Source organism: Alligator sinensis, unplaced genomic scaffold, assembly GCF_000455745.1.
Source record: "Alligator sinensis unplaced genomic scaffold, ASM45574v1 scaffold1102_1, whole genome shotgun sequence".
Classification (NCBI taxonomy): Eukaryota; Metazoa; Chordata; order Crocodylia; family Alligatoridae; genus Alligator; species Alligator sinensis.
In genome coordinates this window covers 45792-72253 of record NW_005842342.1, presented here as the reverse complement: position 1 = coordinate 72253, position 26462 = coordinate 45792, and the positions used below count along the sequence as shown (strand labels likewise).

Genomic DNA, 26462 nt, shown 5'->3' with positions numbered 1-26462 from the left:
GGAAAGAGTTTGCACACAGGCAGCTACCTCAGAGAAGTTGACAAATAGCAATGCACCAAGCCACTTTTATTATGTAGTAAACAATTTGTCTGCCCATACCCTAGGTCACAATTAAGGAAATCTGGTGTAAATACATACATAAAACTATTTCTTTGAGCCCTACTCTTATGTTGGGGGAAGAGAACATGCAAAGAGCTGGTATACAAAGGCAAAAAAAAATCCCAGATAGTTATATATTTTATAAGAGCAGAAGTGTACTTTAATATAGAATGCTTTATGCTCCCACTCACACTGTAGGTGTCAGAAGAAATCATGGGTCATGTTCTGATGTTTGGCTCTAAGGACGTCAGGAATGACTTGGCTCCCTACTGCCACATAACTCAGGAACATATCAGGCTGGCAGAACCAGGAAGTGGTCAAAATCGGACATACATGTAGATCTTCTGTAGAATAGTGCTGTGCAAAGCTTCGGATCTGGAGAAGCTTTGGATGCTTCGGGGTCCGAAGCAGCACATCTGGGATGAAGCTCTGGCCTTGTTAGGCTTCCCCAAGCGGTTCGGAGCTTCTGAAGAGCTTCAGAGCTGCCTTGGAGATCCTGCCATAGGGTATAATGGGGAAACAATAAAATATCTATAACTTTGTTGTTTTTTGTCCAATTTGGATGAAATTTTCAGGAGTGGTAGACTCTGCAGAGAGGATAAAGTCTGCCAAGCTTCAAGAAGATTGGTGCAGGGGTTTGGGGGGAACAACACCCCAAATTCTTGAAAGCAAAACTCCTGTCATGTCCATGTGTTACAACGCAGGGGGGTCAAAACTGCAGGGGTGGTAGCTCTTACTGAGGCCACAACACCTGCCAAGTTTCATGGAGATAGGTGTAGGGGCTTGGGGGGAACTGCACCTCAAGCTGTGGACAAGCAAAACTCGTGCCATGGGTGCTTGTGGGACTGACTGTGTCTGTCTTGGGGTGGGGAGGGGAGATACTACTGCAGGCCTGGCTGCTAACCTACTGTGTTACCAGTTACCAATCAATCAATCATGATTTACTCAGGGACCAGGGACTCAGGGACCAGCTCAGTACACAGGACCTGGCTACTACATAACGACCTAATGAGCATCAATTAGCACCTACAAAACCAGGCTAAGGAGAGGAAAGAATTAATACTGACAATCAACTGCCCCAAGACAGAAACAGTCTTGGCATGAGTTTTGTCTGTCAGCAGCTAGGGGTGCAGGGCCCCAGAACCCCCCTGCACCAATCTCCTCGACAGCTGGCAGGCATCGTGGCCACAGCAGGGACCACCATCCCTGCAGCTGTCAACCTGCTGCGCCTTAACACACACAGGGTCACCCATGGCACGAGTTTTGCTCATCTGCAGCTTGAGGTGCAGTTCTTCCCAAACCCCTGCACTGATCTTCTTGAAACTTGGCAGGCTTTGTGACCTCAGTAAGAGCTACCACCCCTGCAGTTTTGACCCCCTTGTGTTGTAACACACAGCCGTGACATGGGTTTGGCATTCAAGAATTTTGGGTGCAGTTCTCCCCAAACCCTTGGACCAATCTTCTTGAAACTTGTCAGACTTTATGATCTCAGCAGAGGCTACCAGCTCTGCAAGTTTCATCCAAATGGGACAAAAAAACAACAAAGTTATAGATATTTAATTGATTTCCCCCTTATACCCTATGGCCGGATCTCCGAGGAGTCTCCCAAACTTTGGAGCCGCTTTGGCCGGATCAAGGCAGAAACCCAGTCTGGAGCACCAGATCAGATTGCGGCCATCCGAAGCGGCCGGATCCAAAGCCAGATTGGATCGCTGCTGACTCGCACAGGCCTACAGTAGATGTTCCTGGGCAACCTCTGAATTTTTTTTTCATGTCTGTGTACATGAAATTCCAGGTGTGCTACCTTGCAATTGCAAGTCCAAACTGAGGCACATGTATATAGGAAAATAACTTTTCACCTACTGAATACAGATGAAAACTGTTGATATTCAGGCTTATGAACAGAATGTGTGCATTACAGTGAGTCTTATATCCTCTTAGGCATGCTTTCCATAAGTGAGACTTATGATTTCACAATCATTACCCTGCCAGTGGTCTAATCTTCCCCACTGGAGTATCATGTAATTATCAACTAATACAGTAAATGAGAGAGTCCCACAGAAAAGAGGAGGAAAAGAAAAACACTAGAAGTCTGCCTATCTTGAAACAAACTAAAATAGCAATAACAGGTTCTTCCTTGCCCAGTGCAGACATGTCACATAATGATAGATAGTATACATCTTAAATCATTATAGCCATAAAAAATACGTTTAAAAAGTTTCATTGAGTGAGGTGCAGTTCTGTAGCTGTAATATTTTTAACACAAGGGTAGAGCATTAACACATCCCGCCAATACACATTTTTGTTTTAATTTGTCCATCTGTTGACTGCACTGCAATATCTGTGCTGAATCCCTGTTTCTTGCTGCCTGAAATATTTCAGGGCTCTAAAAATTTCAGTGTGGGATGGTGTGTCACAGTAGAAGCGATGATGTGGACTCAAAATTATGGATTGTAAAGTCCAGGTTCTGCATTTGTATCTTAACCATTTTTTTTCATTTTAATAATACAAGAACACCACTGAGATTTGAAGCTGTGCAATTCCATCTCACTTGAGCTTTCAAAACAGCATCTGAAATGAGGTGTCATAAAACCTGTAGGAGTAGATTAACTGCACGAGGAGCCTTCTCTCTGTAACTTTCCTTCAGAAATGATTTTTGCAGGAGATTTGAGGCACAAGGCTACTGAAAGCTACTACATAAACTGTATGCCTTCTGCAATATCTAATCTTTGATTTTATTCCCCACCTTCTTAGTGATGCTAGTTTTTCTCGTTACCTCAGTTTTAATAAATCCTGGTAGTATATCATTTTGTCTCAGAAACTTAGATAACAGAATCCAATGTCGCTTGAAGAATTTCGCACAGTGTTTATCCTCCCACAAATAAATTTAACAATTATATTTTAATCCTTTAAATCTTTCAACTCATTGAGACTTTTATTTGTAAGAACCAAACCTTTTAGGGTTCACACAGCCACCTGGTCTACATTCACACAGCTTATATACTATATTCTTGAAAGCAGTGTGTGTAGCCATTTGCTGTTCCTGGGAGCTACATGAGGTATATAAGTAACTTGGGGTGGGGTGAGGCAGGTGGGACTGGAGTGGGGTTGTTGGGTTGCCCAGTTGGGGCGAGGGCTTCAATGGGCTAAAAAGAACCCAGTTGGGTCTGGATTGGTGGGGGGGGCGGGGAGTGGGAAGAGCACAGCTGTACCACTGGGGTAAGTGGCTGGTCTTTCCTAGCCACAAGGCCTCTCTAATGTGTGCTGCCCTTTATGAGCTCAGGTGAACCCTTTCTTAGATCAGGTTAACCCAATCTTGTTCTGAGTTAGCACACCTCCTACGGGCAATTTTTGGACAATTTAAGCCTTCCAAATGTCTGCACAATTGGGCATTTAGATTGACTTAAGCCCGAGTCATATGTACCCTTAAATAATTTCAGGTACAGCAGATTGGACAGATTCACACACTAAATATATATAGCAAGTTGCTGTAGAACAGGGGTGGGCAAAATGGTGGATCTTCTGGCAGCTGGACTCCATTTCCCAGCAGCCCCTGCAGTTGTGGCTCGGTCCAGTTTCCATGGAGATTCCAGCAGCAGCTGCGCTTTGATAGCATGAGGCCAGGGTTTCCATGGAGACTGGCCTCAGCAGTGCTGGAAGGGCATGCAATAGGGTGTGGAGCTGCTCCAGAGCCTGGCTGGGAACTTGTGGCAGTAACAGCATGGTCCGGAGTCAGGGCAGAGCTGCAATCTGCAGCCTGCATGCCCCGGCCAGGGGCATGCAGGCAGCAGATCGTGACTCTCCCGGGCTCTTTGCGGCAGTGACAGCATGGTCTGGAGCTGGGGCAGAGCTGTGATCCGCTGCTTTCACATCCCTGTCTGGGGCATGGAGGTTGTAGGTTTCAGCTCTGCCCTGGCTCTGGACCATGCTGTCAGTGCTGCAAGATTCCAGCTGGGCTCCGGAGCAGTTTCCCACCCTGCTGCGTGCTCTGCCAGCAGAGGTTGGGGGTGGGGGCGGGCTATAGCCACCCCAAAATTCCCAATAACTCTCCATAGCCACTCCTTCCAGGGTGCTGCTGCCACTGCCTGCCTTGCACAGATGGCGGCAGCTGAGCCTGTCCCGGCAGCTGAGCCTGTCCCCGCTCCTGACTGCAGCACCGCTCCTCCTCAGGCCCTCTTGAATCCCTCCACAAGGAAGAGGCTGGTGCCTCTGCTGCCTACCAGTGCTGCTGGGGCCATTCTCCATGTAAACCCTGGCCCCGCGCTATCACAGCGCAGCTGCTGATGGGGTCTCCATAGAAACTGGCCCCAGCCACGTGGGCAGGGCTGCCGGAAAATGGAGTCCACTGCCAGCTGGATCTGGCTTGTGGGTTGGACTTTGCCCATCCCTGCTGTAAAATACTTACCATCGTTCCTCTTTAAACAAGAGGATTGACATTTTGGCCCCAGAAGATAAGAAAATTGAAATCAAGGGCAAAATTCTCTAATTTCAGTAGGGACACAATTTTACCAGAATAGCTCAAAGTCCTTGGGAAAAAAAAAACAGCTTTCTTTCTGAAGGATATTAGCAGAATGAAATTTCATAAATTTCTCATTTTGGATTGAGAGTAAATAATTATAGCAAATGTAGAAAATGACATAAATGGCTGAACAAGGAGAGTGGTTTGGGATTCTAAGGAGCAAATCCTGCATTTTTTTTTAAAGGATGATGGGCATTGATCAGCATGCTTCATTCGTTTTATTGTCCAAGCAATGGAGTATTGACATCTGTTTCCTCTTCATGTGACAGACTCCTCATTCATACCATTTTCTGTGTGCCAAAATGAAAGCAGTTTTAGGGTGAGTTTAGGATTGGGGCAAGTCCAGTGGATCTGTAAACAGAAAAACCAATGGCTAAACTTCCCTGCAGAAGGGACAAACCAGCACCAGAGTTACCACCAGGTTTCCAAACCTCATGAAGAACTCCTACTTATAATAGCTTTTCCCATTCTTTTCCAGCTAGGGCCCCGGACCTACCTATTAGTCATGCTTCATGCTGGACCCCTAACTGTGGCCAGTTCTCTTCCTGCTTCTCAAGGAGACTGTGTGTGTTGTATTTCCTGGTTCTCATATATTTAAAATTGGGCTACTTTAAGGCACCTGCCCTAGATCTTGGCTCAAATTTGGTGAAAGACGGGCTAAGACTACACTAGGAATATAGGGCCTCCCCATCCCAACACGATTCTATGGTATATTTGGATTGTACTAGTAATGGAACGTTTGTATCTGTTTCTTTTGCATGTGGCAGAGGAGTCCTCTATGCTGGTTCTCTTTGTGCTGATGTTGAGGTGGTTTGAGGGTCTATTTAAAATGGGGGCGAATCTAAAGTGTTTATAGGTAGGGAAACACAGGGAGAAGGAAGAAGGTCTTAGACCCCCAAAGGATAGCAAGATCACCAAGGTCGTGGCTTGTGTATGGAGGACAAAGAGGTCCTGGCTCCTGTATGGAGGACAAAGAGAAGGGCTATCATTTCTAAAAGGAGCTGCACCTTCCAGACCCCAGTTCATGGGGAAGAGCAGGAAGAAGAGCTCAACTCATGCAGAGTTGGGGATCCCCCATATCCTGAGCATGGGCCTCACATATCCTCCCTTCAATCTTGGAACACTGTGTTCTGTATTGTTCCCCTGAAGGGTGGCAACTGTCATATTGAACTGGGGTGATGAATGTCAAGTGACTCCTAATACATGTTCCCCCCAACTCTGACTATTAAATGTTGTTTCATTTGGAGGGTTATGTTTCAAGTGTCTTTGGCTCAAATAATTTCAGACTTGACCATCATGGCCATGTCCAGATGAGCATGGCCATGTGGTACATGGTACAGCAGACACATCTACAGCACCACATACCACACATTCAGCTGTTCTCCATGTTGCAAGGAAGCAGCACAGGGTTGTTTTTGTTTTTTTGACCTTTTTGGTTTTTTGGATTTTTTTGACCCCTGGATATCCCCAGGGGTCAAAAAAACCCACGCAAAAAAAGGTGGAGCAGCACATGTGGGGGCAGCATGCACCACTCAAAACTGGAGCCTGGCCAGCCAGAGCCATGTTTCGGCTGCCAGCTAGGCTCTGAGCAGCAGGATAGCCACTGCTGCAGCTCCAGGAGTTCCCCAGGACCACAAGTAAGGCTGCTGGGGCCAGCCCAGTGCTGGTCCTAGCCTCCCCTTCTCCCCCCGGAGTAACCTGCCGCATGCCAGAGAACGCATGGAACAGGTGTTCCCTGGGGATAACTAGTGGTATCATACGTGGACACGGCCCACGAGGCACAGCAAATTTTAGTGCAGCCTAGGCAAGCATATGGATTTTAGAGCAATTAAAATAGTGCAGCCTAGGCAAGCATATGGATTTTAGAGCTTTTAAAATAGTCCCCCTTTTTTTTTAAAAAAAAAAGGGCTTTTTTTTTTTCAGAAAAAGGTATGAAGTGACCAGTTAACTGTGTATCTGCTTCAGTTGAACAGGAACACCCATGATAGAGCCTGAAACGATAATTGATTTGTCAACTGCTCCATTTATCTCAGTGAGGGCTTTCATTTCCCAAGCCCCAGAGGCAATGTTTGAGAATCCCCCAAAATCCCCACCCCAAATGCTCAATTTATCCTGTGTCACTTTGCTTAACCCCCAAGCTTCCCTGTTCTTCTCCCTCAGTGTGCTTCTCTTTTCCTGTCCTTCCCTATCATTCCCACTTCTGCTACATCTCTAAACCTTCTCTTCTTATTCTGTCTGTTCTTGTACACTTTAATTCCCAGTTCCACTCCCTGTAATTTTTTTGCTAATGCAATTTATTTTCATTGTGAAAATACTTTTTATATCTTCTGAATTTTCTGCTCTACTTCGATTATATTTCAGTGGAAGGAAGTGAAAGCTTTCCAGATAGAAGCCTTTTTTATTATGCCTGCCTAAATTTGGTCCATGAATTTTAGGCTTGCACCTGGTTAGGCTTCAGCTGGAATAGTGTGTGCAGTTCTGGGCTCTGCATCTTTAAAATTGATGTAGAGAAACTGGAGAAGACCCAGAGCTGAGCAGTGAAGGTAGTAAGGAAATGGAATGCAAGCTATATGATAAAAGATGGAGAGAGCTTGGGTAGGTTTGGTTTGGAGGAAAGGAGATGATGGAGGGAATGTGAGAGCAGTTTTCAAATATTTGGAAGTCTGCTATTAAAAAAAAAAAAAAAAGAGGGAGAATAACTTTTCTTCCTTGCCATTGGGGGCAGGACATGAGATGTTATAGGTTTAAACTGCAGAATGTGAGAAGTATTTTTTTTCTGAGGTTTAATCCCAGAAAAAACTGTAAGAACAATAGAATGATGTGCCCAGGGACCTTGTGAGATCTCCTTAACTGGAAGTTTTCAAGAAGAGACTGGATAAGCATTTGTTTGGGATAATTTAAGAATGTCATGTCCAATAGGGTAAGTGAGGTGGGAGAGGGGGTGACTGGGCAAGATGCAAAAGCAGCTGTTACTGCAGTGGCTGATTGCACTACTGTAGTTGGCACAGAAGCTGGGCACTGTACAGCCACCCCAGTGTGGAGCAGTGCTGTATACCTCTGAGCACATCCTGAATCTGTGCAGAGTATTGGATTAGATAACCTTTGAGATTCCTTCCAACCCTATGGGTGCATCCCCACATGGAGGGGTGTATGCTTGTAGCAACAAAAATAGTAATAGTACAAGTTTTTGCCACTACTTTTTACCACAGCACATGCCCCTGCATGTATGTTTTGGTGTGGGGCAAATTGCCACACTTTGGGCAAACTGTTTTTTCCCCACTCCCGATGTGCTGGAGGAGCTGGGGTGCAACTAAATGGGTGGAGATGGTTTGGCCAGCAGTCAAAGCATCTCCCTGGCGGACCAAGCCTCTGTGTCTGCCATTGCACACTCCTGTCACATGCACCGCACTGCTTTTTTTCTTGATTTTTTGCTACTGGGATTTCTGGATGTGGTCTGCCTATGAATCTGCCTGGGGAGCTCAACACTTTTTTGTACACTGTTGAGAAGCTGTTTTGCAGTTGGCAGTAGGGCATGGCGGGAATATGATCCCACAATTGTGCTTCCTGCCACACATGTGTGGCATTGTATGAGGTATAATTGTTGGGGTCAGGGATCAGATCCCATCCCGCCTTTAATTGAACCTCTGACACCAGCCATAGCAATATCTGTAGTTACACACACTAACAAGTACTTGCTGTCTCATCTCAGGACATAATCTCCTTGCCATGAAGTAATGGCATGGGTTGCCTAGGAATTTCCCACCACCATTAGATGTGTATTTTTAATATGTGCAGGTGGGTGAATGAATAAACAGCTAGGTGCCATTACACTGTTAGGAGTAGCCTTCTCTTGAGCCTATTGCCAGAAGACTCAGTAAATCAAGGACTCTTTTTGGAAAGACAGTTGAATGTATTTTAAAAAAAATAAAACAAAATCGAAACAAATATCCCTCCTTTCCCCATCCTCCTATGAAGTATAACAGAATGTTCTTTTTTAGGGATAATGGTTTAATGAAGAGACTGTAGATGAGTGTATTGTAGTTGTGCATTATTTGGAAAAGAGAGAATCAGAGATACTGAAAAGGAATTTCTCAGCTTTCCAAGATATCATTATAAAATAAACATTTCTGACATGAAATCTCATTTGTATAAAATGTAAAGCTAAGTAACTTGCATACAAATTCTAGGAACACATGTCATAAATCTCTTAAATTGAACTTGCGTACTTTCAAGACAAAATATTTCTCTCTTTGAAATAACAGTGAAGGCTAATGCAGGTAATATGATGGAGGGTTTAAAATACTGACACACTAATTTTGATGAATAATGGAACATAAAAAAAGCAGAAGAGACCCTGCTTTTGCAGTGGATTATATTACAAAGGGATTATACTAAATCTGTGGTGAGAAATGGTATACAGTATTATACAAGGGACCAAGCATCACAGAAATGTCCCTGCCTGTAACAGAGCTTTTCTGTAGTGGTATTTTTTTTGCTACCACATGTAGGCAAAGTAGAGCCAGTCAAAAAGCTCAGGGCTGAATCAATTCAGTCTTTGCAGGCTAGTCTTATCTGTGTAGATCGAACTGATAAGCAAGTGAACAGACATTCACTTTTGATTCTGGAAATGCAGCCACATGGCTGCGGTGGCCCAGGCCTGCAGTGGCCCAGGCCAGAAGCCCAGGGGGGAGGGAGGGACGAGAGAAGTGGGTGGCACTAGAGCATGCCTCCTTGCTAGGCTGGAGCTGACAGCTTGGGCCAAGGCTAGCATGCCTATCCTGCGAGGAGGGAGGGAGGGAGGGAGTGAGGTTGCAGTGGAGGTGCAAATCATCCTTGGATGCTGGGGGTCTGTGAGTTAACTTGAATCTGGACGGGATGTGGGACAGCAGTTCAATAAAACAATTTAATTTAAATCAGTTAAGTCTGATACTACATCCATCCAGGTTTATCTTAAATCAGTTCTGGCCATTTGAAAGCATTTTATGTGCACTGAACTTCTGTTGTGCTACAGATTTGAACCAGGTTCCATTTATTTATACAGATTTTATGTGCATGGGTGACTGGTGCCTCCTGAGTCAGCCTGGTGACTGGTGCCTCCTGGGGCACATGCTCCGCCAGTGGCCAGTCACCAACCAGGAGGGGTCCCCCGTGCAGCCAGTCACACTGACTAGGGGGAGGGACCCCCAGCAGCTGATCTTGCCATCCTGGGGTTGGGGGTAGGGTGCCAGTGGCACTCCCGGAAGTGCCAGTGGCACTTCTCCTGCTGCCCCCACACTCCCCGGCTGGTGCTCACAGGTGGGAATGCTGGCTGTGAGGGGGTTCACCAGCACTCTCAGGGGGTGCACGTGCACGCCCTACGCACGCCCCGGGGGGATGGAGGGTGAACAAGACAGCCCACCATGGACCAGAGCTGCAGCTCAGACAGGACTGGGGACAGCAGCTCTGTTTCCAGCTGCTGTGGTAACCAGTGCTATCATGGTGGTGGCAGTGTCAGAGACTGCTACTGCTTCAGGGATCAAGACAGCTGCTGCTATAGTGGCAGCTACTATTTGCCAGAGTGTGGCAAAAAGGGTCAAGCGCTGGTCTGGAAATCTCCAGGAACAGGAGTTACACACAAACTGGTTTAAGTGATCGGAAACTGGTTTAAATCTGTAACAGAACATAATTTCAGTGCACATAAACCAGTTTCAAAATGGCCGAAACTGGTTAAAGATAAACCTGGTTGAATATAGTATCAGACTTGACAGATTTGGGTAAAACCAGTTGATGGAACTTCTTTCCCAGACCCCTTCCTGGTTCAAGTTAAATCACAGTCTCCCAGCATACTTTTCAGCCCTGGGCTGGGCTGTGCTTTCTTCTGCAGAGACCAGGGCTAGCCCTGCCCCTCTGCTCTTTTGCTGGAGCAGGCATGGGGGCATGGCCAGAAGCCAGCCTAGCATGGCCACCTAAGGCAAAAGGGCAGGGAGAGGGTTTATTCTTTATCCCACCCCTCTCATCCCAGAGCCTGCAACCGAGGTCTGCCTGGTCGGGGCAGAGCAGCCCCTGTCAGTGTCCTCCCATGCCTCAGTGCTACAACAGTATGGGCAGGGGCATGGACCGATGCCATCTGGCATGGCCCTGCCATCTGCCCACCTCACCCATGGCTAGAGCTGTGGGGGCTGCGCCAGGTTGGCCCATGGGGAGTGGTGAGGATGGATGTGGAGGGGCTGGGCTGTGCTGCAGGGGCAGGGTCCTTCTCAGCTGGATGTGGCATAGGCTGGAGCCTCAGGAGCTGTGCACCTGTATTGCTCTCAGCTTCCTAGGCCAGGCTGGGCTGTCATGGAGCCACAGCCAGCTAGGAAGGGCCCTGACCCTGCAGCCTGGCCTGGACTTTCTGCACCCACCTTCAGCAGCGGCCCCAGCTGGCTCTGCTCTGTCCCGGGCAAGGCAGGCAGATAGTGGGGCTGGCACAGGCTGGGCCATGGGGGTAGGGCTCTTCCCAGCCACCTGGGGCTCCATGACAGCCCAGCTTGGCATGCAGGAGTGTCAGCAGGCCGGGCAGTGGCATGGAGGTGATGCTGCTATGGGCAGACACTTTAGCAGCTGGACTGGACACATGGGACAAGTTTATCATGCCTGTGGATGCCCGAGCTGACTCAGAGGTGCTGGCAGGCTCAGAGCCCAGCTGCCATCCACAGTGGGGGTTCATGTGCCCACAGCTGCCACTGTGGTGTGCCCTGCATGGCGATGGACAGGAGGTGTGGCGGCTGTGGACACACGGGCTCCCGTGGTGAGTGGCTGCTGGACTCCGGGCCCACCAGCACCTCTGCATCAGCCCAGGCATCCATGGACATGATGAACTTGTCCTGCATGGCCAGTTAGGCTTCCAAGGCGTTTGCCTACAGATGCAGCAGCATTGCCTCCATGCCACTGCCTGGCCAGCCGCCGCTCATGCATGCTGGGCTGGGCTGTCATGGAGCTGCTGCCAGCTGGGAAGGGCCCTGCCCCTGCAGCCCAGCCTGGGCTGGCCCTGCTATCCCCTGCCTTGCTTGGAGGTGAGCAGGGCCAGCTGTGAGCACTGCTGAGGGTAGGCATGGAGGGGCTGGGCAGGGTCCTTCTCAGCCAGCTATGGCTCCATGACAGCCTGGCTTAGCCTGGGCACAGGGAGCTAGGACCAATCCAGGTGCACAGCTCCTGCAGCCCCAGCCCAAGCTGAAGCTGGCTGGGGAAGGCCCTGCTCCTGTAGCCCAGCCTGGGCCAGCCCCTCTGCACCTGCCCTCAGCAGTGCCTGTGGGCCAGCCCGGTTCACTCCTTGAGCCCCAGAAATGGGAGAGGTGGGTTGATGGCAGGACCATGCCAGCCTGCTCTGGCCACACCCCCCACCACACACATGGCCAGCAAGGCAGAAAGCCAGGCAGACTTTACCTGGGGTCCCCTTGCCCGAGAGGGGAGACAGGGGAGTTTAATCCTCCTCCCTGCCTCACCTTCTCCTGAATTGCTGCCCTGGCCAGTGCCTTGCCACACCCTGGTTCAAACCCAGCAGGGGCTGCTTCCCACCCCACTTCCCTTTCCGCCTCCAGGCACACCCCTGCGGGGGTCCCTACAGGCCAGGGTGAGGGTTTCAACTTCTCCCCAATCATACTTAGTGGCCTGCTGGGGCCTGGCCACACCTCCCCCCCCTCCCCATCAGCTTCTTTCTAGCCTTGCGGCTGCTGCCAAAGGGAAGGGAGGGCTTGCTCTAGTGCCGCCCCCCCCCATCCCGACTTCTAGCCTGAGCCACTGTAGGCACATGACTATATTTCTGGAATCAAAAGTTAGTGTCTATTCACTTGCGAATTGGTTCAATCTACATAGGTTAGACTAACCTACAAAGATTGAATCAATTCAGCTCGGGCTTTTTGAATGTCTTTACTTAACCCTGGATAGCAGTGGGTATTCCTTGCTGCCCTTCTCTGGAGGGTGGTGGCATGTCAAAAAGCCCATTGCTGCCCCAGACCTGGACCTCCTTGAGCTTTCCCTGAGCTATCACAGTGTGCTGGGGCAGCAGTGGCTCCTTGCTGTGCTTCCACTTCTGCCCTTAAAGATAGTGGGGATCTGTAGCTCTGCTTGCCTATCACCCCCACCGGAAGCAGTGGGCTGCTCTTGAGTTCGCTACAGCACTGAATTGGAGCTGTAGCTCTGCTTGCCTCTGTGTCCTCATAGGGTATGGAGAAAGCTGGTAGGAAGCCTTGCTTCTGCCTCCAAACTGACAGCTGCTGCTCTGTTCACCTACTCTCTCCCTGCTACTTACATGCCGGTTGTCAAGAACACTGCCTGCTGGGCACTGATGTTCACTGATCACTGGCAGTCATCCTGCTGGTCTTTTTTCCCTGGAAGAGGTTAGGGTGTGAGCTGTCAGTGATTGGGCTCCTTTTCAGGGACCAGAGGAGCAAGTCTCTATCCCCCACAGCTAATGACTTTGTAACACTGTTGGCAAAAGGGCTGTGAATGCATAGCACTATATTTTTGTATGCAAGTCTATCTATGACCTGAGATATACTGAGAACAATCCTGAAATTTTCATGGAAGATCCATTCTGTGCAGTTGGGATGCAAAATTGAAGTGTCAATGAGATGTTTTGATTGTAGAAGATTTTAATGATTTGGGTTGTAAACTGCACAAGGAAGATGCTGATTTGGGCTGTAAACTGCAGAAAGACAAAATTATTTTAGAAGATTTTTTTAATATAATCCAAACACCTGTGACAATTCAAGAAAAATGGTTGAGAAATAGGTCATACCTGAAACAAGTTTACAAGAAGACTTTGGCCATAAATTATTTTTATTACCCAACTGTTGATTGGGCCTTTAATACACACATTTTAAGAAGAGGTTAATATTTCTCGAAGTACTGAGGATTATCACTGCTCAGGAATTTTAGAATAAAATTCAAACTTCAGCAGAAAATGTTGATTTGTTGAAAATGACAAATGTTTGAAAATAGATATGTTTTGGTGAACTTTCACTAACATACAGGTAATAGTTGGGTGTAACCAGCCAAGCAGATTTCTGCCAAAAACCTACCAGCTCATCTAGGAGGTTGCTCAGAAACTCAGGTTCCTCAGGTCTGTTTGTCTCGAGTATACCCACCATTCATTCAGATGGCCCTGGGACTGAGGAAAGTTCTGTGCTTTCTGGATCAGCTGCTTCCAGGCTCAGGGAATCTAGAAACCCCTGATGTCCCTTTAATAAGGGTACTTCATGTGGCAGGGTTGCCTTGGAACCCCCCACAGTTGCTGAGGCATATCGACAACACTCAAATCCATCTCATTTAGCAGCTGCCTACATCTCTGGGGCTAGGGACAGACATTCAAAAAGCCCAAGCCTGAATCGATACAATCTTTGCAGGTTAGTTTAACTTGCATAGATTGAACCAATTTCCAAGTGAACAGACATTCACTTTTGATTTAAAAAATGCAGGCACATGCCTGCAGTGGCTTAGGCTAGAGGCTGGGGAGGTGGGGGAACATTGAGTAAGCCATTGGCTGGAGGGAAACTGAACTGAGGTGGGGGGCATTGGCAGGCTCCTGCAGGCCTGAGTGTGACTGGGGATGTGTTTAAACCCCGACCCTGGCCTAGCTGGTGTGTGCCTGGAGTGGGAGGGGAGAAGCAGCCCCTACCAGGTTTCCCCAGCCCCATTCACTTGTTCACTGCTCCAGCAGCAGGAGTGGGAGCATGGCCAGACCCCAGTAGCCTGAAGAGAAGTGGGGTTTCAATCCCTCCACTGGGGAGGGGGTTGGTGCAGGCACTGATTGGCTGTGCTCATGCACCTGTGGCAGCGGTGGCCAGAGGAGTGGTGTGGGTACCAACACAGCACTGCCTCTGTCCCACGCTAAAAATCCCCTCAGGCAGGGCCTGTGCTGCAATGCCTGGGCCAAATTCCTTAGAGGAGCAGTGAGTGGCTCCCATGGGCGAGGCAGGTTGAGCTGTGGGGAGGGGATGTGGGGGCAGGGATGTGACCTGGCTGCATGTGTGGGGGGGAAGAGGGCAGAGGCAGCTGGGGCCAATTATGGAGCCCGACTCACCATTGCATCTTGCTGCTCCATGGGGGCTGCAGTTTGCAGACAGACTGCAGCTGGAACATGGTTCCTTGCCTCCCTCGCTCTCCCAGCAGTGGAGTGATCCATCAGGGCAGGCAGAGGTGAGGGGCACATGTCACCTGCCGCCTGCTTGCAGTGGTGCCAGGTACTCAGGGTGGGCTGCTGTGGGCCAGGGGCATGGGCAGTGGCAGGGGAAGTCAATGGACTGCCACAGCCCAGTCTGGCCTGGCCCCGCAGTGTGCGCAGCAACTGGCCTGCAGCAACCTGCCCCAAGCACCTGGCACTATCACGAGCAGGCAGTGGGTGACAGGTGCCTCACCTCCGCCTGCTGCAGGTGCCGCTGCCAGGAGCGGGGAGGGGAGAGGGAGTGGCACTTCATCTACAGCTTGCCTGTAAACTGCAGCTCCTGCATGGGGCTAGAGGCGGGAGGTAGCAGGTGCTGACCCCCACCTCCTGGGGCCACCCCAGCCTGGGCTGCACTGTTGCAGCAAGAGGCAGCAGTGAGTTGGGCTGCATGATTAGCCCTGGTTCAAATGCCCCCTACTCCACTGCAGCCAGGTTACATACCCTCTTCCCCTCCCCCCGCCCCCACCTCAACCCTCCTTGGCCTTGGGTGTAGCTTCTCCAAGGTACTCTGTACTCCTCACCTGGCTCCTGGGGCCAAAAGCTTGAGTACCATTGGTATAGAAGATAAGATGGCTTTTAATAAACTTAAGAAAGCCTTTAAAAATCTTAGTATAAAAAGTAAGATCTATAAAATAGTAGGTCAGAAGTTAAAAGGATAATTGATACATCAAAAACATAAAAAGGTCAGTTCTCTCATTGTATTATGTCTCTCCTGTCAGTGCTAATGAGTTTCATGGTCAAAATATGGAAAGAATTAGAGCTTGATTTATGCTTATCTGTTTGAACAATGATCTCAGATTGCTACTGGGGAAGGTAGCCATGATACCCCTAGGTGTTTCAGTCCTTCATAGTCTGTCCAGAGTCCAGGCAATGGACCTGTCTTGTGCATTGAGGCTTAGCCTTAGGGTTTGATGTTTTTGAGCTAGCTACAACCCATGGTCCAACTACCTGTCCTCAGAGTCTAGATGTGGCTCCGTAAACTGCCTCTCTAGTTTAGGCCTACTCTTCCGTAGAATCCCACCATCCTACTTTTGATGTGCAATTTAAGTCTTTGTAAGTCATGAAGATCTTCATGGAAGGTGCAAGGAGACAGACATAGATAGTAATAGGTTTTGCAGCTTCAGAACATGCCATTGCTTTACTTAACAGACAAAACACTGTAAATTATGGATTATTAGGAGATGATAAGATTTCTGGGTATAGGTCCTCTCACTGTAGCTGCCCTTTTTGTTTGAGTCCATCTATCCTTAGGCAGGCAGGCAGCTAATGTTTTTTTTTTTCTGACCTCAATCAGTCCTGCAACTCGAACAAGGTGGCATACCAAAAAAAAGGTTTTTTTCTGCCCTTGTCCTGCCCTTTGCATGTCTCCCACAGTCTTTCAACCGTAGGTTCTTTTTTAACTCCTTCTTTGTCACTTCCTTCTTTTTGGGTATGTCAGTCTCACAGTCCAAAGTTTTGTTCAGTCCAGTTGCCTGAATATTTACTCATGGTCGTGAGTGGGTTTTGCAAAGCAAGCCAAACCCTACATTACTGTATACTGCAGTGTTATCAGTGACCAAACTAGTTCAGTTGAAAGCTCGCTCAGGTATGCCTTATGAACTGTAGTCACACCTTTGTGTGCATATGGATATGTAGGCATATCCTTTGTCTTATTTATGGCAACTTTCTACTCTTTCCACTTTCCTCTGTCTTCAGACATGAGCAGAAAATATATTCTCACAGCACAAGTAGGGCCCTTGTTCCAAAGTGCTTCATCTTGAATAAGTGGCTGTTGAGCTTAGAGTACTCACTCGCCTTTGTTCCTGGTCTGGTAGAGACAGGCAGCAATGCTGCCATCCCAGGTGGATTCCATATTTCCTCAGAAGCATTCAGTCTCAGAGCAATATTGATAGTAACAGCTGTACAACAATCTTATACTATCAACCAGAATGTGTAACTTGTAATGGGGTCCCAAAACCGTTTTAAAACCTGAAATTATTTCAAGTACCAGCTTCTACTGCACAGGAGCCAGGAATCTTTATATTATTTTTCTGTATTTTATACATACGTAGTTTGTAAATATAAAGTGAATTGAGACAAATCACAATTGAAAATATGACCGGTTTAAATCAGGTGGGATCAGTGGTCATAGTTGCTTGTTTCTAAAGTTATCTTCCTCTGAATTTGATATGACTACTGTACTAGCTCCTTGTGAAGAGTGTTCAGACATCATCACAGATTCACTATTTCCAGATATGCCCATGTTATACACTGGAGTAATGCTGTATCTACAGACAATTCACATTTACACTTAATAAGCACTCTCCTACCAATGCTCTAATTACACCAATGCCCCAGAGACAGCTATATTCTTCCTATTCAGTTCACTTCTATAAGCCATTCAGGGTGTTCATATTGATTTATAAAGCTGCATATGTTTTGGGTCTATGCTAAGACACTGCCTCTCTCTTTGCTCTGACAGCATTTGAGCTCAGCTTGGCAACTCAGATAATTCACTCTTCAGAGAAAATCTGGGTTTTTTTGTAAACCACAGTAATCAGAGGACCCTCAACTCAGGCTTTCCAAAAGCTAGAGCAGGAAAAAAGAAATGTATACAATCTCTTCTAGTGCATAATGGAGTTGTATTTTATTTGTCTTTTTAGATTCTGCTATCTACATTTTATAATTGTGATTTATTTAATAATAAATAATGTTATTATTGAAATAAATATTTTATATTAAATGTTTTATAAAACAGTATTGAAATATATCACAGATATAAAAATTAGTTAGTAGAATATATGTATAACTTAGTTCAGATACTTCATAGGTTACGTTCTTAATTAAATTTAATAATGATTTACCTTGAACTAACTGGAGAATGGGTTCTGCAGAGCTATAGCAAACAGTGGCACAGGACCTCTGAGCTGTTTGCTGCAACTTTTATTTCAAAGGGCACTGATTCTTCAGTCAGTTTTGTGGGGTTACTGATGAGACACAGCTAATTGTAGACGTAGCACCCTTTGAAGTCTGCTGTTGAATGGCCTTTTCTTATTTTGGCAATCTACCACAAATGAAGCAGATCGTGAACCATCCTAACTTAAATCTTGGGCCTGTTGTACACACATTAGCCTGAGTACTTGAATTGTTTTGTTTATAATAATATTTTAACCGAACCCAAAATTGTGCCCCCCCCCCCCCCTTTTTTTTCTTCTTTCTTTTTTACCCACCCCCAAAATTTGTCCCCCCCCCCCCCATTTTGGTGTTCTTCTCTCCTCCTTGGCACTTACGGCACTCATTTCAATTATGATGTTGATGCAGCAGTTTTAGTTGCACAGCATTATTTACATTTTACTTTTGTCTGAGAATTACTGGTTTACTTACTCCTAGATGTCATCCTTTCTGTGGACTTGATTTTCATGTAGCTATTCCGCCAACCAAAAGAGAAATCTCTCCAGCTAGTGTAATAAGGAGGGGAAAACTTAGTCCAAAGTTATGAAGATTCTTGATCTTGTTGACTCTTTGCTTAGCTTGTTGCTACTGTAGATTTCTAAACCATGAAATCTAAACTTTATATATATTTTACCTAGTGCCAAGGTCGATAGAGCATCCTAAATGGGACTGGTGGACAAAAACAGAGAGCCGTGATTTTGATGAATTAAATCATATTCTACAGGAGAGTAAGAAGCTGGGGAAAGCCCTTGAGAATCTCTCTCGCAGTAAGTGGATTGATTTACATTTTTAATGCCATCACATTAAGCAATATGCATTTCAATAATATGCTGTGTGTATATACTAAGAGAATGTTGTTCTTGTTCTTGTTTATAATGGTGTCATTTAGGAGTAACCACTATTCAGTTCAGTTTTGTGAAGGATTTTAAATTTGCTGTAAGACTTTCTCTAATGCCTTTGATTCTACATTTGGGTTTGAGGATAGGTAATTTTATCATATTACTGGGAGTGGGTGGTATGGTTGCATTTCCCAGTTAATTTCCCCTTCACCATATTGTGGTGAAAGAGATCCTTGATATTCTATGAGCATACCTTTTATTTGCCATTGTTTCATTTTCTGTTGGTTTAACCAATAGCATTCTGTATTATGCAGCTAGCTGATAACCTATCAACAAGCTAAACTGAGGTGTACGTTATGGGAAAAAAATTCAGAATACTCACTTACTCTGATACATGTGTATATTCTCATAGCCTGTTCCAGTGCCTATGTTAGACGTTTTTTCCCTTTGCATCTAACCTAAATCTTCTTTTGGAAATTAAGCTGATTAATTCTTGTCCTATCTAGTGTAGTGGTATTATAATTGATCACCTTTTTCCTTGTAACAGTTTTTACTTATTGAAAGATGATTATCATGTTCTAGCACCAGTCTTCTCCTTCCTATACTCGACAAACCAAATTCCTTCCAAATGCCCTCATATATCATGTTTCTATACTCCTTACACGTATCTATATTCCTTCCCATTCTTGTTGCTTTTCTCAGGATTCTCTTCAATTTTTCTATATCTTTTTTTAAAGTATGGAAAATGGATACCAGCCAATATGCAGCCAGCTTAGGTATCACCAGTGGTGAATAGAATGGAATACTTTTCTCTGGTATCTCACACATTGTCATATATAATAAGATCTCCTCTTCATACATCAAAGAACAAAACTGACATTTTTGCAAAAGTATCATTTTTTAAAATAATGTTCTGTCTCTGGACCTCTGTAACCTCAAGATCCTTTTCAACAGTACTGTTGTCTGATCAGTTATTTTCTATTTGTATGTTTCATTTTCCCTTTCTAAATGCAATACTTTGCCATTGACTTTACTGAGTCTTATCAAATTAAAACCATTTCTCTGATTATCAAAATAATTTTGAATTCCAGTCCTACTATCCAAAGTGCTTGCAACGCTTCCCAGTATGGTGTTATCTGCAAAGTTTTAAATGTCTGCCAATCTGATAATGAACCACTCATAGGTACTTGTTGAGCACATTTTTCCAAATTAATTAATCCACCTTATGTTTATTTAACCTAGAGCACATTTCTCTAGCTTGCATTTGAGGATATCATGTGGAATAGTATCAAATGCCGTAGCAAAGTCAACATATAATCCATCTGTTGTTTTCCCCTTATCAGGTAGACTAGGTAGACGTCCTATCAAAGGAGGTAATTTGATTGGTTTGAAAAGATTTACTTTTTATAGAATCATAGAAAATTAGGGTTGGAAGGGATCTCAGGAGGTCATCTAGTTCAACCCCTTACTCAAAGCAGGACCATCTCCAACTAGATCATCCCAGACAAGGTTTGTGTATCTGGGTCTTAAAAACCTCCAAGGATGTAGATTCCACCACTTCTCTGGATAACCTGTTCCAGTGCTTTACAACCCTCCCAGTGAGAGTTTTTCCTAATATCTAACCTAAATTTCCCTTGCTGCATCTTGAAACCACTACTCCTTATTCTGTCATCTGTCACCACTGAGAGCAGTCTAGCTCCATCTTCTTTGTAACCACGCCTCAGGTAGTTGAAGGCTGCTGTTAAATCCCCCCTCAGTCTTCTCTTCTGCAGACCAAATAAGCCCAGTTCCCTCAGCCTCTTCTTATAAGTCATGTGTCTCTCTCTCCCTAACCATTTTTATTGCCTTACACTGGACCCCTCAATTTATCTACGTCCTTTCTGTAGTTGGGGACCCAAAACTGGACACAGTTCTCCAGATGTAGCTTCACCAGTGCCAGATAGAGAGGAATAATCACTTCCCTTGATCTGCTGGCTTATTATCCACTGTAACATCCAGGTCCTTTTCTGCAGAGCTGCTGCTTAGCCAATCATTCCCCAGCCTGAGTGGTGCATGGAACTGTTCCATCCTAAGTGCAGGACTATGCACTTGTCCTTCTTGAACCTCAGGAGATTTCTTTTGGTTCAGTCCTCCAAGTTGTCTAGGTCTCTCTGAATCCTAGCCCTACCCTTCCCCCCATCTTGGTGTCATCTGCAAACTTGCTGAGGGTACACTCCATACTATCTTCCAGGTTGCTGATGAAGATATGGAACAAAACCAGTCCCAGGACCAACCCCTGGAGCACTCCACTTGATACCAGCAACCAACTAGACATCAAGCCATTGATTACTACCCTTTAAACCTGATGATCCAGCCAGCTTTCTATCCACCTTACAGTCCATGCATCCAACCTGTACTTCCTTAGCTTGCTGGCGAGAGTATTGTGGGAGACCATATCAAAAGCTTTGCTAAAGTCAAGGTATATTACCTCTTTTGCTCTGCTCAATCCACAGATCCAGTCATCTCATTAGAGAAGGCAATCAAGTGGTCAGGCATGACTTGCCCTTGGTGGATCCATGCTGATTGTTCCTAATTACCTTCTTTTCCTCCAAGTGCTTAGAAATGGATTCCTTGAGGACCTGCTCCATGATTTTTTCTGGGGACTGAGGCGAGGCTGACTGGTCTGTAGTTCTCCTGATCCTCTTTTGTCCCTTTCTTAAAGATGGGTGCTGTATTTTCCCTTTGACAATCATCCAGGACCTCTCCCAATTGCCATTTTTCACATTAGTCTTATCAGCCAACTCCTCCAGCACCCTTGGGTGCATCATGTCCGGCCCCATGGACTTGTACATCCCATGGTCGAAGAAGCCAAAGCCCTATTGATGACACTATTGATGACACTATCTGCTCAGCCATGCATTGATCTGAAGGATGTGTCTGCTCCTGCCTGGGCCCTCCGCCTTGACTGGAAGGATCGAGGAGAACACCATCTGAGCCCCTGTACCCTTCACCCTTGCACCCAGAGCCCTGTAGTCACTTCTGATCTGCTCCAGGTCACCCCCGCAGTATCATTGGTGCCCACATGGCTGAGCAGGATGGGGTAGTTGTCAGAGGGTCAGATGAGTCTGTGACATCTTGGTTCCAGGCTCTGGGCAAGCAGCAGACCTCCCAAGACAATGGGAGATGGATGCCTTTGTCCCCTGCAGAAGTGAGTCTGTAACCACCATCAGCTGTTGCTTGCTCTTGGTGGCAGTGGTCTCGATTCTCTCAACCTTGAGATGTCTGGCCTGGTCTCTTCCACCAATGGAATGTGCTTCTCCTCCTCTGTTGCTTGGGCTCCATATCTGTTTCCCAGGCAAACTGCTACAGGTAGAGATGCAGACTTTTGCCTGCTGCCAGAGGTCACAAGCTTTCAGCTTCCACCATCCTGGGAGTCCATGTCCTCTTCCTTCTCTAGCTTTTGACAAATCTGTTTTCATATTTTTATCACTGTATCACTCTGTAGGTGCAAATAAGCTGATTGTTTAATGATGCATTCTAAAAGCTATCTGGGGGTATGAACAAACCAATATTTTATTTAGCCATTTTGAAAGGGGAATGGGAGGTTTTTGTTTAGGAGTGTACAGAAGCTCTTTTTCTATAAGTGTTATGTCAGCATGATCTTGCAGTGATACAAATGAGCTAAATTTCCCTAACTTTGACTCTGAATGAAGCAGGGTTCAAGTCAAGTGACTTTGATACTATTACATCACTACAGAATCATGTAGACATAAGAGCAGCATCATAACAGCTTGTGTCTGTATCCTTAAATAATGATACAGTTACATCTACATATATCAGGGGTTCTCAAGCTCTTTAGACTTGAGGCACCCCTCAGAAAATGCCAGCTCCTAGTTTTTACTTATTTTCTGACTATAGGAAAATACTGGAGGAATTCTTCTGTGCAAAGAACTCTGAAAGACAACAACAGAGCAGAATGTTTTTGACACTATGGATTCCTATTTTTAAGTCTCTGCGTTTACCTTAAGAACATTTTTTCACACCTAACATTGTTAACATTGTGTGGTACCCTGCAGCATCCTTGAGAGGATCTTCAAGGCACTCCAGAGTGATGTGGCATCCTGGGTGAAAATCTATATCCCCATACTGAGGGCAGGCCCATTAGTCTATAATTTGTTTGATTATCCTTTTTTCCTTATTTGTCCTTTCCAATCTTGGCATCTCCCCTGTAATCCTAGAATTTTCAAAGAGTTATTAACTCTCTTCTCATCCTCCCATATTCTGCCTTGTATTCCTATACCATTCTTTGAATCAAAGACATTAAGTGTCTGGTCACCATTAACTTTTTTTGTGAAGATGGAAGTAATGTGGGCATTGAACATTCAGTCCCTTCTGGGTTATCTGTTATTTACTCTCCTTCCTTGTTACATAATGGACCTTAGGTTTTTTTCTGCCTTCCTTTTACTTCTCATATATTTATCTAGACTTTTGTACGGCCTTTTACATCTCCAGATGTAACTCATTTGTTCCTTAGCCTTTCTGATTATATCCCTAAAGCCTTATACTATTCCATTATACTCATTTTTAGACCTTTGTCTAAAGCATAGTAGAACCCAAATATGGCAGTATGGTGAAGAGAAACTTTAGCTTGTACTGAACAGAAATACATTGCTTTCCTTACTTTCTGGCCCTGGCTTTTCCAGCATTGTCACGGCTTTGTTCAGTTGTTTAGGTCCAAAAAGTCTGAGTTTCTGTTCATTTGATTCTAATATGAACTCCAGACATTATGGAATTTCCTCCTCCTTCCTTTTCTGTATTTGGCTCTTATGTCTATCTCAGTACAGCACAATAGGTAGTTGAGAACAGCAGTAGTTGTCATGCACAGCATCAGTGTTCTTACACAGAAGCTTCAAATTTCTTTTCTCCTCATTTACAGCTAAATGCTACTTAAAAATGATGAAGACAGAATATGGCTTTCTATGCTGCAATGTACTTTATCTTTGTTTTTTAAAGGCAGTTTTTGGATTCCCACAGTTGCTACACACTCCCTGGGTATGTCTGTTAACTGTCAGAAGGCGAGTTTGCTACTTGGTATTTCAGCAGCTGTTGCTTGCCACAAGCAGTCATCTGTGTTGCTTATCCTTCTGGTAGTCAGTCGTGACCTCGACTTCAGGATGTGCCCATGCATTGCACCAAAGCCCTGATCCTTTTGGAGTGTACTGCCCATTGGGTTCTCGCACTTCACCCGTATTTACAGAATTTCTCTTCCAGCCATGGGATAGATTCTGATAAAATAGGTCCCAACCACTTGATCCCATATGCGTGCACTGGAGACTGGCAGTTAGATAGAACTGTGTGTGCATGCATGTACACACACACATGCAAGACAGTAGAACACTTGCATGCAGTCCCTGTCTCAGTTTCCTCACTACTCTGAGCATTCTTTGGGACTTGGTTGGAGTCCTGTGGGGTGTTTCAGCACATGGCTTTCTCAGACCAGGAAGTCTTCCTCCCTTCTACACCTCTTAAGCCACCTTACTTCTTCCTTTCACAAATAAAAAGAAGCCTTGTCTCCTACAAAATTATTCTTCTCCATCTCCTGGCTAAGCTGTGTTTGTCTCTGTATCCCTCTGAAGCTTTTCAATTAAAAACTTTTTTTTTTTTTTTACCTGCTTCTGGGAAAATTCCATTTTTTCAAAGCCCACAACCATACCCAGGAAACTAGCTTCATTTAGGGTATGGTTAATCTTTTGTTCTCCCTGGGTAAGATATATTCAGTTGCTTTTAGGATTGACCTGTTGATGGCTAGACATGCAGACTTTGTTCCCTGTCTCCTTTAGTACAGGGAGTGAGGGGCCAGAATACAGTAAAAGATGGTCATATGATATAATAAGAGTGACAGCTCCTAAAATCAAACTGGAATTTACAAGTTGTTCATAAACTCATTCCTTGGATTGTTGTCCTTACAGAAGAGACTGTGTCTGCACATTCCCAAATTGTTAAAGGATATAGAGAGACTCATATATCATGAAGTACTTCAGTACACAACAAAAACTCAATGAAATATATTAGAATGGGATTTCTTAGATGTAGTTCAGAGGCATGAGCTTTTGTAGACATTGTCAGATTGACAAAGTAAACTGCTGCCTATGAAAGAGCATGCCTCCCTGAACCAGTTAGTCTCTAAGGGTACCTGTAGATGTGGAGGGAGGCTCCTTTGATGTGCTGTAATTACAGCATATATTTACAGCACCCCCCACATCCCATCTTTCAGTGTCCCCGCACTTCAAAATGATGGCGGGGTGCTTTAAGTAAAGTTCGTTTAAGCTTTTGTTAAACTGCCATTTTGAAGCATGGGGACGCTGATACATGAGACGCTGCAGGTACTTTAATTGGTGCGGCTTTCAGAGCCGCACTAATTAAAGCATCCTCCCACCCCTGGAGCATGATGCCACCCTGGCCTACCCTGTGCCTGGCTCCTGACTAAGATGGCTAACTATGTCTCTACTTAGATTTATTGTTAACCTAACTGTATAGGCTAGGTACAGACAGGCAAAAAGCCCAATGCTGAATCAGTTCAGCCTGTGCAGGTTAGTCTAAACTGCACACATTAAATTGAAACAGAAGTGAACAGATATCTACATTTAATTCAGGAAAAGCAACCACATGCCTGAAGTGGCTCAGGCCAGAAGCCTGGGGGTGCTAGAGCATGCATCTCTAGCCGTGTATTCACTTCCACTTCCTGCTGCCCTCAGGGTCTCTGGGATTTGCAGTCTAGAATGACAGCAGCAGGACTCTGCAGGGTTGCTCATCACTTCCTCTTCCTGCTTCAAGATGTCTCTGGGATTTGTAGTCCACAGTTGCAGCCCAGCAGTATGTTTGAGCAGGGGAAGGGGTGTTTAACCCCCTTCTCCCTGGCCCCAGACCCCCGCTGGGGTTTGCCGCGGCCCCAGACCCCAGCCGGGGTGTGGCGGGGGGGGGGGTAGTCCTCCTCCCCCTCCCCTGCAGACTGGGCTGTATCCCTATCTGGGATTCCCCTCAACTCTTTGTCAGCCAGCCCTCACTGCTCTAGCTAGGGAGCAGTGGGTGGGGCAAGCCCTGCTCTCGGTGCTGAAAAACATGTTGGGATGCTGGGGGACTGTGATTTAATTTGAACCAGAAAGGATCTGGGATAGAAGTTTCATAAACTGTGTCCCAGCCAAATAAAACCGGAGGCGCCTGGAATGGCCTCCTGTGGTGGGACCTGAGGGAGGGGCAACCTGCCCAAGAAAAGAGAGAAAGAGCCCTGAAAAGAGGGCATACTTACCTCCCTTAGGGAAGGGAGAGCAGCACCAAGAAGAGCCAGGCACACGCAGTTTATCAGCCGCTTTTATTGCCGGCTGGCGTTGGCGCTGGTGGATGATGTCATAAAGCCTCCGGGCGGCGGTTTTTTAAAAGCTGGCAGCAAGAGAATGGTGAGGCAGACGGCAGGGATGCCAGAGAGCCAAGTTGCTCCCCGGCCGCCATCCCAAGAAGGCATGCAGCCCTGGTAGGGGCAGTACCCAGACCCTCTGAAGGGGTCTTATCCATATTGGAGAGAAGGGACAACGTTGAGGGACCAGAGAGGACCACAGGCATCAGATCCATGAGTGGGGTGGGCAGAAGCCCACACCCAGATTCTTTTGGTTTTTTTCTCGTCGCTCCACTTTGTATTTGGGAACGACCCAGGGTTGTGACCAAAGAAAGACTCTCCACGGGTCCAGGGTCACGAAGGAAGATCAAGACCAGATTGGCTGGGGCCGTGGAGGAAGGTTGGGCGTGAATGCAGGGACCATCGTACGCCTCCAAGCCATCTGGGATAGGCAAATCGAGGATCAGGCTGACGACCCACCATCTGGCAGTCCTGAGGGTTGACACATGGTTGGGGGGTAGG

At 46.1% G+C, this 26462-nt stretch overlaps 1 protein-coding gene across 1 annotated transcript in view; it reads left to right on the top strand.

Annotated features, from left to right (window-relative positions):
- The window catches only part of CUNH8orf34 (chromosome unknown C8orf34 homolog), a 67435-nt gene that overhangs the window by 6940 nt on the left and 34033 nt on the right, over positions 1-26462 (top strand). The window contains exon 4 of the mRNA XM_006039483.3: positions 18371-18499. Coding sequence (XP_006039545.2) covers positions 18371-18499 — 129 coding nt within the window. The remainder of the gene's footprint in view (positions 1-18370; positions 18500-26462) is intronic.